Source organism: Meriones unguiculatus, chromosome 12 (assembly GCF_030254825.1).
Source record: "Meriones unguiculatus strain TT.TT164.6M chromosome 12, Bangor_MerUng_6.1, whole genome shotgun sequence".
Lineage (NCBI taxonomy): Eukaryota > Metazoa > Chordata > Mammalia > Rodentia > Muridae > Meriones > Meriones unguiculatus.
Window position 1 is genome coordinate 61,741,638 of NC_083360.1, and position 17,423 is coordinate 61,759,060.

The 17,423-nt window shown below is 38.0% G+C and overlaps 1 protein-coding gene across 8 annotated transcripts in view; it reads right to left on the minus strand.

Moving 5' to 3' along the window:
* Positions 1-17,423, minus strand: part of Nfib (nuclear factor I B) — a 224,547-nt gene that overhangs the window by 14,926 nt on the left and 192,198 nt on the right. For 4 of the 8 annotated variants that reach the window (XM_060365777.1, XM_021649505.2, XM_021649506.2 and 1 more), the window contains 2 exons: positions 15,166-15,248; positions 5,076-5,164 (listed from right to left, as the gene is read on the minus strand). The exons of 1 other annotated variant lie outside the window; for it this stretch is intronic. In XM_060365777.1, the coding sequence (XP_060221760.1) occupies positions 5,076-5,164; positions 15,166-15,248 (172 nt within the window). The remainder of the gene's footprint in view (positions 1-5,075; positions 5,165-15,165; positions 15,249-17,423) is intronic. 3 more of the 8 variants (XM_021649507.2, XM_060365778.1, XM_021649508.2) reach the window with 2 other exon arrangements.

Consider the following 17,423-nt stretch of genomic DNA (forward strand, 5'->3'; position numbering starts at 1 on the left):
CCTGACAGGTGCAGGTAATATCAACGAGAAGAGAAAGTCACCCCTTTCAAGAGACTGTAAAATCCAAAGAGCAGCAGCAGCTAGCTGCCCTGTTACCAAATACTGCTCACAGGCAACTGAATTTTGTAATTTTCTGCCTTGAACCAAGCACTTGCCTATGCATCTATCTTAGCAGCATTTCTAATGGTCTCAGAGTGATGCTAGCGGCTCAGAACGGCACATAAAAATCTAAACAGTCAGAAAACTCTAGAGCTAACAGCTGAAAAGGAGGTTCAGCGATGGAAATTGGCTTCCCCCTTCTGCAGGAAAAAGGAAGCTGCTTGACCGAAGTTCTGTGTCAAGATGAGAAATCCTGAGCCCGAAATGCTAACCTAGAGGATGTGCAGGGATGCTCTGAATATAATGCTGAAATTAAAGTTAACTTAATTCTCTCTAAGGACAGGACTGTGCACATGCCTTTATCACACACACTCCATATATTTGTATATATAAACATACATCTGTGAATACAGACAGTTTGCAACCTCTTAAAATTTATCATTTAAGTTTTTGTTTTATAGTCTTTTGATAGAGAGCATACACGTTCTAAAGACAGTATGAGCATGGGAGAGAAACCGGTAAGCAGCGTTTCACAGTAACTACTGAAATGCACACTCTTGTTCCTTCATTTTGCCTCCTTCTCCTGCCCAGCCAGATCCAAGTAACCTTTACTGGCTGCTAAACTTCTCTTGGGAAATCAAGCAACTCCATGGAACTGCAGTAATAAACAACAATTTCTTACAAAAACATGTGTAAAGTAATGACAGGATGAAGTATTCGACTCCTAGAAAGGACCAGGGAACACATGTAACATGGAAAATCACTGATAAAAGTCTCTTTGGTGCCATTCAATTATGGCATAAGCAGAAACAAAACAAAACAAAAAATCCTTCCAATTATTTCAGTAAAATCTTCATTTATTCATTATTTCAGGGGCTGAGCAAATGGTTTGTGTAAACATATCCTTCAGTAACACGCTCATGTTTATTTTAGCCATCTGAAGGCTTCTTCTATGTTTACATAAGCCATCAGACACATACAACCACTCACTTGTGGTTTTGCGTTTTCTTAAGGGGTGAAGGGGGAGAAGAAAGAATGAAACAATAAATGCAGTTTCTCCGTATAAAGCACCCGTCCGATGTTTTAAAATAACGTGTTTATATTATTCTTAGGTTGTCCTTCAGCTTTCTCTTTCACTGAATTATACTGTTTCTTCATATTTTAAAGTGCGAGAAAGAGTCTGGTTAGGGTCTCAAGAAAGCAAGCCAGTTAGCAACTAACTGTTCTATGTGTTTATACCTCACAAGGTACTTGTGCAAAAGCAACAAAACTTGTGCATGGAGGAGGACAAAAACCAAACATAGCAGTACCTAGCTCCAGCAATCCATCATCTATCATGCTCTTAAAAGGTGAATCCACCACCTGAGGTGGAAGCAAGACCTCAGGATTTTATTCTGTACGAACTCTAGCAACTAAGCATTTGGTTAGGCAGGGAATTCCACTTTCTCTAGATATGAGTAAGCCCTTAGCTTGTGACTATATATATATATATATATATATATATATATATATATATATGGCAACACATAGAAGAGAAAGAGAGAGAGACACACAGACAGAGAGAGATCACAAAATGTTAGGTTAAAGCAAGCAAGCAAACAAACACAAAAACACCTTCAGGACTGTAACCTCAAAGGTCTGTGGAAACCTGGCCCTGATAGTCACCATTAGTGCCCCAGGTAGTTTCTGAGCTGGGGTGGGATGTGGCAAGCAGATCTCCAGTTCACAGAGGATGCACACAGCTCCCTGCCACTTTCGGCTCTCCAAAGAAGCTGCATTTGACATCGTACCTCAAGAGGGTAACTGGGGGTCCAGGCAGGAAATAAAGCAAGTAAGGACAAGTCAAGTGGCAACACACAATTCCAAACACTTTGTTTTGCTGTGCCCTTTCTGTCTATAGCAATGCTTCTCAACCTTCCAAACGCTGTAAGACTTTCATATAGTTCCTCACGTTGTGGTGACCCCCAAGCATAAAATTATTTTCAATGATACTTCATAACTATAATTTTGCTATTGTTTTGAATCATCATGTAATTATACAGGACATCTGGTATGCAACCCCCAAAGAACCCACAGGTTGAGAACTGCTATCTTTTGTGTATGATTGCCTTTGTATATTGGCATATGTATGCATACACATGTGTGTGTGTGTTTCTGTGACAACAAAAATATAAGAAAATGGTTATCACTGTGAGAGTGGGGAAAACATGGAGGATTGGAGAGTGGGTAGCTGGGAGCAGCTGAGGAAAGGACAGAGAGAGGGAAAGTGATCTTGTTCTATTTTAATTAAAAAACATATTAAATAACAACAACATGCCAAAATGAACAATAACCACAACAAGCATGGCAGGTTTTGTGTCTCCACATATCAAAGTACATTCAAGTCTCTAGCTGAACAAATCTATCTTTGACTAATATTCTCAAACTACTGAGTTGCCTCCACAGCTTAAGCTGTCCTGACCTCTCTTGAAAGTGACAGTGGTCCAGACAGGATTTTTCTTTTCAATATTCTATCTATAAACAAAAATCCAGAAGTTTAAAAACCAACCTCAGGGCACCATTTATAAATCATGTGTTAGAGCACCTTGCCTCACACTCAGGAGACTCACCTGGCCCAGCCTCCCCTGTGCTAGGACTAAAGGCTTGCTCCACCATGCCCTGTAGTTGTGTCCAGTTTTGAAAATGGTAGCAAAGCAAAAGTGCACTTGTGTCTCATCTGAGCATGTTTATTCTAAACTGTGATATACATTCAAAGACCTCTATGGGAGCCTCTCACAGCACTAAAGATAGACCTTCTCTACCCCTGCTTCCAACTCAGTGAATCCTTGCAGAACTTATAGCTGCAGCTGAAACACCAATGATGTGCCTTTCTGAAGCATGGCAAGAAGAGCAGATGCAACCAAGGAGAACCTCAAGGCTTTGTTGGCCGGACAAGCCATCTCATATGGTGAGCCACCAATCCGAAGATCAGTACCCTCAGAGAAAGGCAGAAATGAAATCCGTAAACTCAGCTGGTCCCTACCTGATTCACTATGATCTGAAATTGGTTGCCACATCAGTTTTCTCGACGCGACATGGAGCTTCCTCAAATGCTGTTAGTCATTGTGGTCACTCCTCCTATCCACATGTGTGTTACTTTTGTTTTGTTTTGGGGGGTGTGTGGGAAAGGGATACCAAGTTCTGATTCCAGAATTACTCGGACCTAGTTCAAGTTGGACTATAAATCACCAAAATTTTATATCACTTTGGTTTTAATGTTCTTCAAAGACACTATCATATTCTAGATCAAGTAAAGGCCTATCAGTAGTCTACCTGTTACAAAGTAGTTACAAAGTTTTGACAGCCAGAGTCACATTTAGAAACTTGAGTTTCTTCCATCTAATTTACTGTCCTTGTGAGCATAGGCCATTCTGCTGATAGGCAAAGCATGGAGTATAGGATTGTTACTTAATAAACTAATGAAAACAATGTGTTATCAAATCTAATTAAATTAACTTTAAATAGCTTACTAATTCGGACTCTTAAGCCACTTTCATTCATTTTAATTAAGCACCATTAATCATTGAGACTATTTAAATAAGATACTTCCATTGGGTTTATCTTCAGTTTGTAAGTATATATTATATAGATTTTTTCTAACTAATATAAAGCTTCTTGGGGAAGAACAATATATATATTTTTAAGAAAAATGATATTACTACCAATATTTAAACAGAAAAAAGTCATACCATAATAACTTAAGTGTGAATTAAATGTCAGGTGACTTTTAAAAACTGAGTGCAGGGCTGGAGATGGCCGAGGAGTTAAGAGCATTTGTTGCTCTTGTTGAGGACTGGGGTTCAATTCCCAGCATCCACCTGGGGTCTCACAACCAGCCTTAGCTCAAACTCTGGAGAATCAAACGGCTTCTTCTGCAGGTACCAAGCATGCACATGATGTAATATACACATGCAGGCAAGACACTCACATGCAAAATAAATAAATCTAATTTTTTAATTGAAAACAAAAACGAAATCCAGGTGGCCCTCTTAGCTCTCATCCAAGTAAATGGAGACTTCTGACACCTTGAATGCAGCTGATCTCATCACCTACTATGGACTCAAGCCTCACTTTCACAACTAATATTTCAGCACCCGGTGTCAGGAAAACACTACAAATGATCACCTTCACAGCAAGGATAGAAACTGTTGACTCCACTGTCGGGAGGCTCAAGCATTACCTTACTCTCTTTTGTTCATCTTGATGCTATACCATAAATTTTTTATTTGGCACAAACTGCCTTGAAGAGATTACCTTACACATAATATTTAAAACCAAAATATGAGATAATATCAAAACTATTTTCAAATAATTATTTTAGCCAACCTAATAAAGTCAATTGTATCAGTGTGCAAACAGAAATTAAAAACACTTAAACAAAATTTCTTCTTTAATTACACCGTCGAATAATCTTCCCACTCCAAAGTTCACTGGTGCTGTGAACAACAGATAAATTGATTGACTTGAAATTTTTCTTCTAGTCTTTCCTCACTGAAACACGAATAAATGATACTAAAAAGGCTTAGAGTCAGCAGGAGAGAAAAGGGTTGAAATGGGAAAGTGCACATAATGTAGAAAACCAATGTTTTATCCTCAGGTAGCAGAAAAATCTTGCCTAAAGCTATGATTTCATTTTCAGGCCCTTAAATCTAAATGTCACATTACACTCCTCTGACTCCCACCAAAAATGTTATAAATTGTCCCAAACATTTGACAGTATTGAGAAATCCCAATGACTAGTTAACATATGCTGTAGACCCAGAACAATCGGATGCTGCATTTAAATAGGAATTAAAGAAAGGGATAGAGGAACAGGAATGGTAGAGCCAAACAACTAAACTTTTATCACATTTTCTGTACAACTAATTAAAAACAAACACTCCAGGTCATGTAATTTTTACGTGTAAGTGTAGGGTTGGAAATAATTAAAATGTTACCTTTGCCAAGTAATTCCCAATGTATCCTCACTGGTACTGGGGTATAAATGCCTGCCGTTTTGATTCATGGTCCAGTCACAAATCCTCAGCTGTCAATTGAAACCTAGCAGTCAGATATGGGTCGAGCAGGACTACAGTTTTTAGTATTTAAATGAACACATGCAAACTAGTACTGAACATGGCATTACCCTTACTTTCCCAAGAGGCAACTTAAAGAAAACAAACAAATTAAACAAAATAAACAAAATGAAAAAAAACAACAAAACAAAAAAATCTTACTCAATAAAGCAAAAATTTCAGACTTTCCCTTAGAAAAAAAAGTTATTGCAAATATGCTTCTCAATTAAGCATAAAGAGAAACAAGTGCTTAGAACATAACAATTAGCCAGTATTAGAGTATAAATTGAGCTGAAATAAAAGAAAACGTTAATAGAAAATGTTCAATAGAGAGATTATTTTAGAAAGGAAATAAAAATGCAGCTTTTTTTTTCTATGTGACATACGAAATCATCTTTGCAGAGTAAAATAATCAATATCTGTAAAGCATGCAGTTTGCAAAACAGAAGACATGCAGTTTAGAGGAGGAAGGCCCCGCCCTGCGTTCACCCTATCAATGGCTGAGAAGCTGGAGGCTTCCCATTTCTCATGTTAATTTTACCTAACTTGGCATTGTTCAGGAAGAGGCAAAAATGAGCTTGAGGTTAAAGTAAAATTCAGTGTCCGGGCATTATAAATGCTTCCCTGCACTTGAAGAAAGTGGAGAAGGCAACTTGACAGGGCCGGAGACAAATTCTCCCCAGATCCACACATGGGCTCTACTCTTCAGAGTGCTTCCTGGTAACCCTATCCGGTTCTGTTTGGTTAACAGCTGCCCTACAGTGCTAGCAGATTTATTGAAAAGATATACTGCTTATTTTTATGCTTAAGAAAGTAAACTTATCTGGCACTGCAGGGGAGAAACACACTAGAAAATTACGGTTTTTAACCTTTGGGTAAGCAGACTGTAAGTAACTGCATCTCCCAGAGAAGAGGGGCTGCTTTGCTGAGTGCACTAACCTGGCTTGCCTCTCCTCCCTCAGAGTTTCTAGATGGCGGCTGCAGCCAAAAAGCCTTTCAACTTGGGACAAACTGCTTTAACTCTGTCCTGAAAACATGGTGCTTAAAAAAAAAAAAAAAAAAGTGGGCTACTCCCTGTCCGACTCCAGTGTCTGCAAGGCCTGACAGTCCGAGGTTTCAGAATGATAGCTCTTGTTCTGAAAATGTAATCTACAATTTCAAATGTGTGTTTAAATTACTTCAATATTTGAGGGAAAAGTACTTTTGTAAAGAAATGGAAAAAGTCTGCCGCTCGGGTAGAGAGAGAGGGAGCTGCACAGTGCTGGGTGGGTTGGATCTGCTCAGCTCGACGCTATAAAGAAGTCATAACAGAAAATAAATGGAACGAAAAGTAGGTATTCTGAAAACAGGCCATAATTCGCACAAAGGAGAAAATACATACTTATTCAGTTTTAAACAGATGACGTATTTCTACTATTTCAGAGAAGAAAATGTGTTTAGTCTATAGTGTGTGAGAAGCGACATTGTGAGATTTGTTTGTGAGGGGCACACAAGGAATTCGCTGTGTCGTTCAGACTGACCGTGGACATGCTGTCCTGAGCCTCCTGAGGACTGGCATTATAGGCCTATCTAGCTGTGCAGGCTTTGGGTGGTTTCCTGTTTTTAGTTTGTTGTTTGTTTGTTTGCTTTGAGTTCTCTGAGTGGGCCTTCTAAACAGAAATTCAGTGTTCTGGCTACAGTGTTTATCTTCAGAAATAAGTGAAAAACATTTCAAACTATGAGCTGTAAAAGACAAGAGCTTGACCCTTCTGAGGTCACTGTAGGAGCCACTCACTGATCCGTTTTCACCAGTGGATGCCAGTTTTGAGTGAGGTCAGCATTTCAAGAAGCAAGATGTATGTTCATGCACAACACAAGCAATTCTGGTGGTGACCAGCTACAGGTTAATGTCTAAGGGACTCAGCTTTCTCTGATAACGATTCTGAATGTCACTCATGGGCTGTCTCAGAGGAGGCTGAGGCACTGTGGTCTTTCTGGAAGGGTGCTTATGTAAACTGGCTAGTTACACTCAATTTGCTTTCTTCTCTAACCACTCCTAAAAATTTCATGTGAGCAATCTTTGGCTTCATCCTGAGCATTTAAAATCAACATGCTTTATAGTTTTCTTTCCTACATATACTTTCAAAGAGGCCAAACCTATTTCCATTTATCGCATATATATATATATATATATATATATATATATATATATATATATATATATTCGTACAGTTATGTGTTTTAAAGTTATGTTTTCTTTAAGACAGAAAAATGCTTAAATATATACAAAATAATCAAAGACTGTATTCTACAATAACTTAATGCCAAGGAAGCTGGCAAGATACTAATTAATATTGAATTAATTTTCATCCACTAACTAAAATTATAAAATATGATTTGAATTTATTTGTCTATATTATAGACCAGCAATGCATACACTTTCAAAGCATCTGAGGAGACAACTGTTTGTGCTGGATTATATATTCTCTCTCACTTGAGCCAAGCTACTAGAACAGAGCAATTTTCTCTTTTTTAAAAAATTATTATCTATTTTATTAACTATCTTTAACTAATAAACTATCCAATGAGGTAAAAATTTAAAGAGTGTAGGTGTAAGGGAAATAGTTAAATAACTAAAATAAATTAAAAAAAACAAAAAACAGCTATTATTCACCAAAGATTTCCCTGACAGGAATATCTATGAAAATTATGTTCTTAAGTATTTTTTTAATTTTATTTTTTATATTAATTACAGTTTATTTACTTTTTATCCCAGCTGTAGCCCCTCCCCTCCCGTTCTTAATATTTTATTTAACCAAGACACTCTCTGACCAAGCAAACTCAGTACAGATTTTTAATACTGAAAGACTCAAACTTAACGTATTTAAGCTTCTTTAGGAGAACATATAAAACATTTTATTATTATAATTCAAGGTGCTATACACAATTTCACTTTAAGCTTTAAGTAAATTTTAAGTAATAATAACTTTTTAAATTTAGGGTAGTGACAGTCTAGCCCAATGGTTTTCAAACTACGGGTTGTAAACCTGTTGGGGGTCCAAAGATCCTTTCACATATCATATGTCCTGCATTATCAGATATTTACATTATGCTTCATAACAGTAGCAAAATTAGAGTTGTGAAGTAGCAACGACTAATTTCATGACTGGGGGTTGCTACAACATGAGGAACTATACTAAAGGGTCACAGCTTTAGGAGGGTGGAAAATCTCTGGTCTAGGGCCAGTGCTAGAAAATTTAACCGTCAATTATTTCCAATCAGATTTTGACGGGGATTTTAACTGGTACATGAACATATACCTTTCAACTCAATTACATAAGTTCAAAACTTCTGTGTTGAGTTTTCTAAGAATTTTTCTCTACAAAGTGAAGGAGTTAATCTCCTGTCTCACAGGAGTGTAAAAGGCCACCTGCAAGTGAGTTAAGAAACTCAGTATGTTAATGCAATGTGTCTGTGTAGAGAAGGGGCCGATTCTGATTTTTCTGATACTCTAAAAATCAGACATAATAATATACGTATCTGTACAAAATACAAAGTCACATCCCATTTTAATTATTTAACTTATATGTACCTACAAAAACAAAAGACTGTCTATAAAACCAAGATGTGCCCAGTATTCCAAAGAAACAAATAAAAGAAATAAGAACACCCCTACAAGTGATCAGCTTAGGGGTCAAATAAGAACTACCTGAAACTAGTAAGAAAGAGGTGAAGATGAAAATCTTCCTGCATATGCTATCATGCTGGAGTTCCTCCACTTGAAGGGGATTTTAGCCCTAGGTTTGGTCCCTGGTCTTCAGATGACATACAATCAAGTATGGTGGCACATGTTTATACTTTCAGCACTTGGGAGGTGGAGGCAGGAGGATGAGAAGTTCTAGGTCATGCGCTATTGCATAGTAAGTCCAGAGCCAAGTGGGAAGCTCAACTGATTAAGTAATTAAAATGAAACATCTGCAGAAGGAGAAACAACTAAGTGGAAATACCTCAGAAAATGCACTCAAATAAGTATATTATGTTGCTGATAGCCATACAGAATCGATATGGCCTTAAATTCAAGTTTTTATATTCAGATAAAGGCCCTTCATTGTTATACATAGATACTTTATTTATTAAATGCATAGCCATTTGGAGAAAAAATAAAAGTAAGAAAAATGGCCAGATTTGCCAGTATCATTGAACAGGCCTACCTTCCATGATGGCAATAGCCCTCAACTGAACCAATAAACCACTGAATGTAAATAACCAGCCCAAGCAAGTTTACATCTTCATTTTATTTTATTTTAGGTTTATGAGACCCTCAAGGGAACACGTTGAGTTTTATGTTTTATATTCTCTTGAGTTTCCCCATTTCTCCTGAGGGCTCAGGTTAACAGTCTGAGGAAGGAGGGCGATAAAGGAGTGTGAAAAGGATCATCATTCGAGTGTTCGTGATTTCCACTTAGTGGTTGGAAGGGTAGAGGTTTCTTCTATTCCTATTAATTAATTGCTATGGAGCATCTGGAAGGAATGTGAATGGATGCTGCAGAACTTTAATGAACAGGGAAAATGATCACAATGAAACTGCCAAGAAGAAAAATCAAGACCACCCTGGCATCTTAAAGTCACTCCGTCAATTTTTGAAGCCATGCTTCTTGATACTTAAAACAAAGTTAAACGGATATGAATAGTCCATGAACTTAAAATCACATTAAAAGTTGGAAAAACAGGGGCTCTTTCTTTTCTATGGAAGTTTCTCCTGCCTCCAAGACTTAAGGTATCTAGGAATGCTAGAGACATGTGACCCTTTTCCTTTTTAAGGCCTGTCCAAAGTTAGACACAGCTGTTCCCATCACAAGACAAAGGCCAAAGTCCTGACTCCTAAACCTTGATTCCCACCACACTCCACCACGCCTGTCCTGTCCCCACTCTGCCACGCCTGTCCTGTCCCCACTCCACCACACCTGTCCTGTCTCCACTCCACCAGGCCTGTCCTGTCCCCACTCACCATGCCTGTCACTCTCTCTTGCCTATCCTGAGCTTCATGTACAACTCAAATTGTTGTAATATCTTTACAATTTTCCCACTGAGAGCTTTTGTTTCAGGAAAGAAGATAATTTCCCCCTTGTGTTTTTGTTGATTGAAAGTTAAGGGTGCATTAAATGTGATTTTATTTTGACATTAATTCAAATACTATATAGAGAGCCCTGTCTTTGAAATCCAGAAAAAGTAAATAAAGGAATTGAAAATAAAAGACAGAAAGATGATACAAGCATTTTCTTTTCAATTTAAAAACTAGCCCCCAAACTAAACATTTGCATAGCCATTAGTTTAACTAAAACTTCCTTTAAATGTGTTTCCTTTTCAGCAGGCATATGTGAAAAGTGACCTCTTACCATTTACATACCTATCCAGAAATCATGTGATTGGCTTTTGCGTCATGCTGTCAATTATGATAACGGCCACAATAAGAACCGCCTGAGTGTTGATAGCCTGCTTCCTGACTCCACTGAGAAGCTTGTTCATAAGCCACTTGTGTCCTTTTTCAATTGCTTGCTTCTAATGACTGACTTTTCAATAGTTTTTTATGCTCCAAGATTTGGCTTTGTCATTTGCCAGGACAAATATTATAAGAGGATTTCACTTCATGTCTTACTTAAAAAAAGAAACCCTGCAGAGGCGATTTCTTTAAAAGCTATTTTGTATAACAGGAATCTTTAGTGTAATGAAAAGCACTTTCAAATTCTACCCAGGGAAGTGTTGAAAATATTTCAGTATAACCTAGTTGGTAGTTGAACTTGAAATAACAGCGTTGCACAGTCACATGAGATGTAACTGCTGAAGCTCAAGCACCAGTAAAACCCACGCAGTAAGTGACAAGGCGCTCAGCCAAGGGCTGCAGTCACAGACAGCACAGACAGTCAGGACATCCTTTTGAGACTGAGAATCAGTCTTATTTCCTACAGTTAGGAGCTTACTTTCATTCAAGGAAGGCAAAGCAACTTCCTACTCATTCCACTTACAATCTCCAGGCTACCAAGGGTTACTTTCATGTTAATGTGATGGCTGGTTAGTATGGTGGGGTCTCTTAGGGCTGTGAGGTGGGGCCCATGGCTGCACAGAAAGTTTCTGAGATGCAAACTTTTAGCGCCAATTTACAATAAAGTCTGTCAAAAAATGGTGTGGTATTGACGTGTATTACTAAAGGATTCTGCTTAAATTACTAAACTTCCTATGATAGCAAATAAGCAAATTGTGAAGCTCAGTATATAAGGAATGGGTTAATTTAACTGAGTTGTCTCACAATATGCATCTACACTAAAACTGTAAGGCTGAATTGTACAATAATTTCTATTCTTTCCAAGCAAAATCTAACATTTTGCTAGATGGTTCCATTTCCTCAAGTAGATAAAGTTTGGGAGATAGGGTTGCCTCCCTGTCAACAGGAAGGAATGTGTGCAGGGTGTATGAGAGGTAGAAAGCAGGAAAATAAGGACCACATCCCTTGGGATTTCTACACAGGGAAGTCAGAGAAGGTACCTTCACCTTCTCTGAGGTGTTCCAAACCAAGACAAGGCAACTGGCAGTAGAGAGCAGAGCCCAGCTTGCTAAAGCAGGGCCCCGGAGTGCGTCAAGTCTCCACACAGAACAGTGAAAGCAGAATGAAGCTCTAGTTGAAAGGGTTCTGGTTTGGAGATTTCTCCTACGCCAGTGGCAAATGCTGCTAATGATCCCAAGGACAGGCCAGTGCCAGGCCTTGAACAATGCCCAAGGTGGTGACATGCCGTAAAGGCAAGTCCTGATCAGCTTTACGAGCTGAGGGTTAGCCTTCTCGGGGAGGGCTATTATTAATGACAAGCTAGCAGCTGCTTTTGGAAATACTGCTTCTTGGAAATACTTGCCATAATTAAGTGACTTTATTTTTTTAAGTTCAAATGAGATATCACATTTATATGATAGGTCAAATTCCAACATCAGAAACACACACACACACACACACACACACACACACACCAGTTGTTACTTCAAGGCAGCTATGAACTGGCATTAATCAAAAACAATCATTGTAAAAAGGAGCTTGCAAAAGTGTGACTACTAAGAAATATGTGTAATAAGCAACTAAGCATAAAAGCATGTGCTTCACTATTCAAATTTGCCAGAACGAATGCACTTTAATATTTTACATTTCAATTTAAACGTCAATGTGACCCTGTGTTAGAAACAGCTACGGTGAAAGCCCTTCTGCATTGTCATTTTGTGGGAAGGTTATGAGAAGACAGCCAAAAATACAATAATCTTAAATTTATTGTTAACTTTAATTTATGTCAGCTATATTAAAGTTCTTTTCTAAGGGAAAAATAGCATGCAACAATGCATACCAATACTTTTCATAAGCCAAGAGGATAAATCTTTACAAAGCAACCCACAGGACCTCAAGAATGTACCTGGTGACAATATTTATTTTTAAGGAGTCATGTATATTAAAGGTTATGGGGAATGTTTAAAAGAGCTACCTCGGACTAAAGCCAGTGCCTTTCTAATTTCTGAATTTCTCCTCGCTAATATAAAGTGATTGATCACTTTTATTTCATGTACCCCTTGATTTTCTTTTGCATTCATCACTGAGTGCTTTAAACCCAATGCATTTAGGAGCTGCCCTTAGGAGAACTGTCTCTTCTAAATCTTCCTAAAGTAATGAGAGGACACAGTAAATCAATCTCATTTCTGCTAGTGGAAGAATAACCTTCACTGAAGTCACTTCAACTGTTTGGCCCTCTGCATTCCTGTACATTGTAGATACATCTTCATCTCTCCTGTTCTTAATTTGAAAGGCTAAAGATAACAGATTTTAACTGGTGCTTCAATGAAGTGATATGCTTACATCATGTGATGTATATTTACACTGTTTTCTTCATACCTTAAAATCATAATTCATTGTATATTTGGCAAACTGAGTTTCTTCAAAAAAAAATCCCATTATAAACAGAGAGATAAATTATCTAACTGCTCAGTATTTGCAGATTTTAACTGAGGAGCATATGGCTTTTTGCTTCCAAAATTTAATGCATGCCATGTATTAATAAATAGTAACCACGTTTGAACTCGGATAATATATTCACATTGTAAGTGGTCTTTATTCAACACTGCCCACTTAAATAACAAGGGTCAGTCTTTACAGAAGTGTCTGTCGGATACACCCCTCAGATTAAAAGGTGCCCAGATCTCTGCCCACCTTGAAGTTCATGTTCTCACTCTGCTGAGCATGATGCATCTTAGACAATGTTAAAAAGAGAAGTTCAGTCTGAATAAACTTTTTGTGATTGTCATTATAGGAGACCCTGACATTAATCTTAATTGGTATATACTAAAACTGCCCTGGACTAGAGCAAAGAGAGAGGACAATTGCTTCTGAATGCATGGGACTGGTTATAATATTCTAAATGTGTTTGGGGCTAAAGGTTAAATAATGGAGGCATGTTTTTTGAATTAAAAATTAACTGGAAATTAGAGATGTGTCATAAAGAATAATAGCAAGTCCCATGACAAAAATATTCCTGAAAAAATGTATAATGATATTTTTAAAAGAACAAGTTTCCAAAACCTATAAATCCTGAGTATGTTTGAAAAACACAACAAACACATACGTTTGTTAAATAGAATTATAGTAACATATTTATATTATAGCAATTTTGGAGGTGAAAAAAAAGGCAACATTCCAGAGAATTATGTTGAAAAGCCATTGGCTAGCAAAGCCACTAACTGTTATTTGGTATTTCCATAACTATATACAGATGTCTCCAGTCAGTTCTCTTGTGTTCTGTTTTGCTATTTTAACCTCGCGAAATGTCAAGTATCTTGAATGAGCTATCATCTCTATGGTTTTCTCTGAACTCTGCATGTGGTGACCTTTACCATACACAGTCTATCACGTTGCCTTGTGAAATGGAAGGCCTGGAGAACAGTAAGCAAAATCCAGATAGGCCGTTCTAGAACTGAGTAAGTGGGCACAAGTAACTGTGCATGCTTGATACATGTATAGACCTCATAAAAACATAGACGATTCACAAATGAAGAGCAAGGTGTTTGTTCCTGGCTCTGCCTTATGGACTGTGGCCTACATTTTTATGGAATGTTTTGCATACGGTTAATTTCAAACTGCCCTGGTATCCAAACTTGAGAAGAGTGAATATATGTCTCATAAAATAGACGTCAATTCTGAAGAGTTTAGAAGTATATCTGTGACCCTATAACTAGAATCATGGGATTTCTATGATGGTGTGGTACATGCTTTTGACTGTGGCTAATTTGTTTATAAGCTACCATTAATCCTGGCTGTAGTTTTTCACAGTTTGGGTAAACACTTCATTTGCATTAAATTTACAGCATTAATGAGATGTGAAATTTAAAACACTACTTGAAACATAAATGATGTAAGAAGGCAGAATCACCGACCCCCTCTCCCGAAAAAAAAAAAAAAGTGTTTTATCCCATCTGAAACCAGTGAAGCAATTTACACTATTAGTATGGGAATAATCTGTCCCCCATGAGCTCAGTTATACAAAGCGCCCTCCTCCTGGATAAAAATACATAGGAGGACTGAAGCATCTGGAGAAAACAAAATTGCTTCCAACACAAACTATGTTCTGACTCTCAAATTGGTTTTCCATGTCAGCCCTTGAAAGCCACATGGGCTAGCAAGTCCTCAGTATCCAGTAAGGCAGAACAATACTGTGTGGCTGGAATGCGGTGCCTCTGTGGATGCTATCATTATGTGCTATGAAGACAGAGGAGGTGGGGAGCGAGTTTCAGAAACTCCAGACAGGTGAGAAGCAAAGGATAAATGAGGAAAAAAAAATCTGGGAAACAAAATGATCAATTTTGGTCTTGGAAGCCCCGTGAGCCCCATCCTGAGTCCAGAACTGAGAGGCAACATGGAGAAAAGCGCCGAAGCAAAGCGTGGCTACCCCATTCCACCTGGGTGAAACGTGCCCACCTGTTGCTGATGCAGGAAAGATGGGTCTCTTGGGCTTAGTCCCACATATCGATTGGCTTGAGATGTGCCTGAGGCTGTGTAGGCTGATCAAGGAAGAACAAAAACAAAGATAAAAATTGTGAACTGTCAGAATGAACACCCTGTCCATGTTTAAGAAACCCAGAGAAGTGGGATTTACTACCAAAAAGGAGTCTCCATTTCTCTTCTCTTTGGTCTGAGTGAATAGCAAGTAATGAAAAAGAAATGGTAAATGAATTCAAATCAACTATTCCCCCCACTTAAAAAAAAAATCGATGCAATAAACCACAATGTATCCTCTGGTGTGGGTGTCTCTCTGTGTTTGCTGTAGCTACTGGACTGTCTAGAGACTGTGGTTTGGCTACACTGGAGTCTTTTTCTGTGGACACACCTATCACCTAGGTCTAATGATGGTTGCCTGTGACTCTCAATGTAAAAGTAGGCAAAGAGTCAGGGAAATTGACAGTTTTCAATGACAGAGTTAGCAGATGTACATGACGATTATGAGATGAAAAAATATTGAACTTAAGTGTGTATACAACTTTGAAAAAGTTCACTAACACTTTTTTTAAAAGAGGACCCCAGTTGGGTTACAGCACATAGAATGACTCAGTTCCATATTTGTTTAGTATGGGGAACGTCCTCAAATATAGTAGAAAAAATTGTGACAAAAAATGGAAAGAAATCTTTCATGTTCTGTGAGTGTGAAACAGCTATCAATTGCGACTGGCCAGGACGAAGCTAGTGTTAACTGTCACATACCTGGTTGCCAGGTGGAGTGGATGGCGGGTGAGTGGTCTCTACATTGCTGTGCTCTAGTTTCCTTTTTATTTATTTTTTAACAAGTGCCTTTCTGTTTGTTGGAGTGAACTTCCCAGAGAAATATTCTCATTTCTAAGCCTACCTTTTTTTGAGAAAAAGAAGAATTAAGCCTATCGCTCCATCGCAGATAAAAAGAAAAATTGAGTTTGTACCATATGTTACACTACGAAGTCTGAAAGGTTTAAAACCTTTATAATAATTAGGAATTCAGACACTGACTTTCAAATGGCTAGCTTTTAAAAATCAATATATTATTTCTTCATGTTCACCTAAAAATGTATCATTTGAACTTGGATACTTTTAGGTCAAGTTTTTAAAAAAACGAAAGATTCTCGCAAGTTATGTTCGAATTACTGTTAAATAATAAGGGGCACCGGCAAGTATGATTGCCGGCAACCAGCATTTGCTGCTCTTCACCAGGCTGGCGAATTCAACGCACAGGCTGGTCAGTGACAGAGGAGCCTTGTTCTTACCGTGTGAACACCATGCCTAGGCTCATGTGTGAGTGTCCTTCCCAATCACAAACAGAGGCTTTCTTGCCCTCTCCATTTAGCTTCACTGATGTATAAATTCAACATCCAGTCTCTCATTATCAGTGGTGTTACTTAGCACATTTATTTTACACAGGCATGGAAAAGCCTTCTTTTATTGTAAGCTAGATAGTCCTTTTGGATATTTTAGAAAATTTTCTAGTCAAGTAAGATCTTTTTTTGGAACGACCTCTGCATGAGTATATAAGAAATTTTTTAAGAGGGGGAAGGCACACTGTGAAAGGGCCATGGTTATCTGGGTGGGAGCCTCTCCTGAATTTGATGTATGGGTGTCAGCATAAAAGTAGGCACCAGAAGATCCTGGAACTTTGGTTTTGATCATTTATCCTGAGATAGTGTTTTGACTACCTTTTAAAATCATGTTGGGTTTTTTTTTTTTTTTTAATGTGCTTTTATTTAAATTGTTGTCTTGGCTCAAAGATGTTGTGATGCTCACTTTCAGAATGCACATATAGTGTCTTAGTGATTGTAACATACACAGAAAACATTTAGAGGAAAAGTCTCATCCATCTTTGCATTCAGGAAAATGCTTCTCAGGGTGGGACTCTTTGCTAGTGAGCTACTTACCAAGCATCGCTGTTTAGTGCTGTGTATCCCCAGCCTATCCGGACTTACTACTTCATAGGGATCATGAATTACGATAAATGGATAAATGAATGTGGAGAATTCACTGTGCAGCTAAGGTGTTGTACATTCTTTCATGGACAGTGTCTTTGCACGTTTTTAGAAGCCATTTAAAAAGAATGTTTTTTCAGGGCTGAGAGAGGAGAGAAAGACAGAATACGAGCCAATGATGTCTCTGATATTATACTTCCACATGGGAGTTTCCAGAGCACAAAGATTTCCTTGTTCTTTGCAAATAAAAAG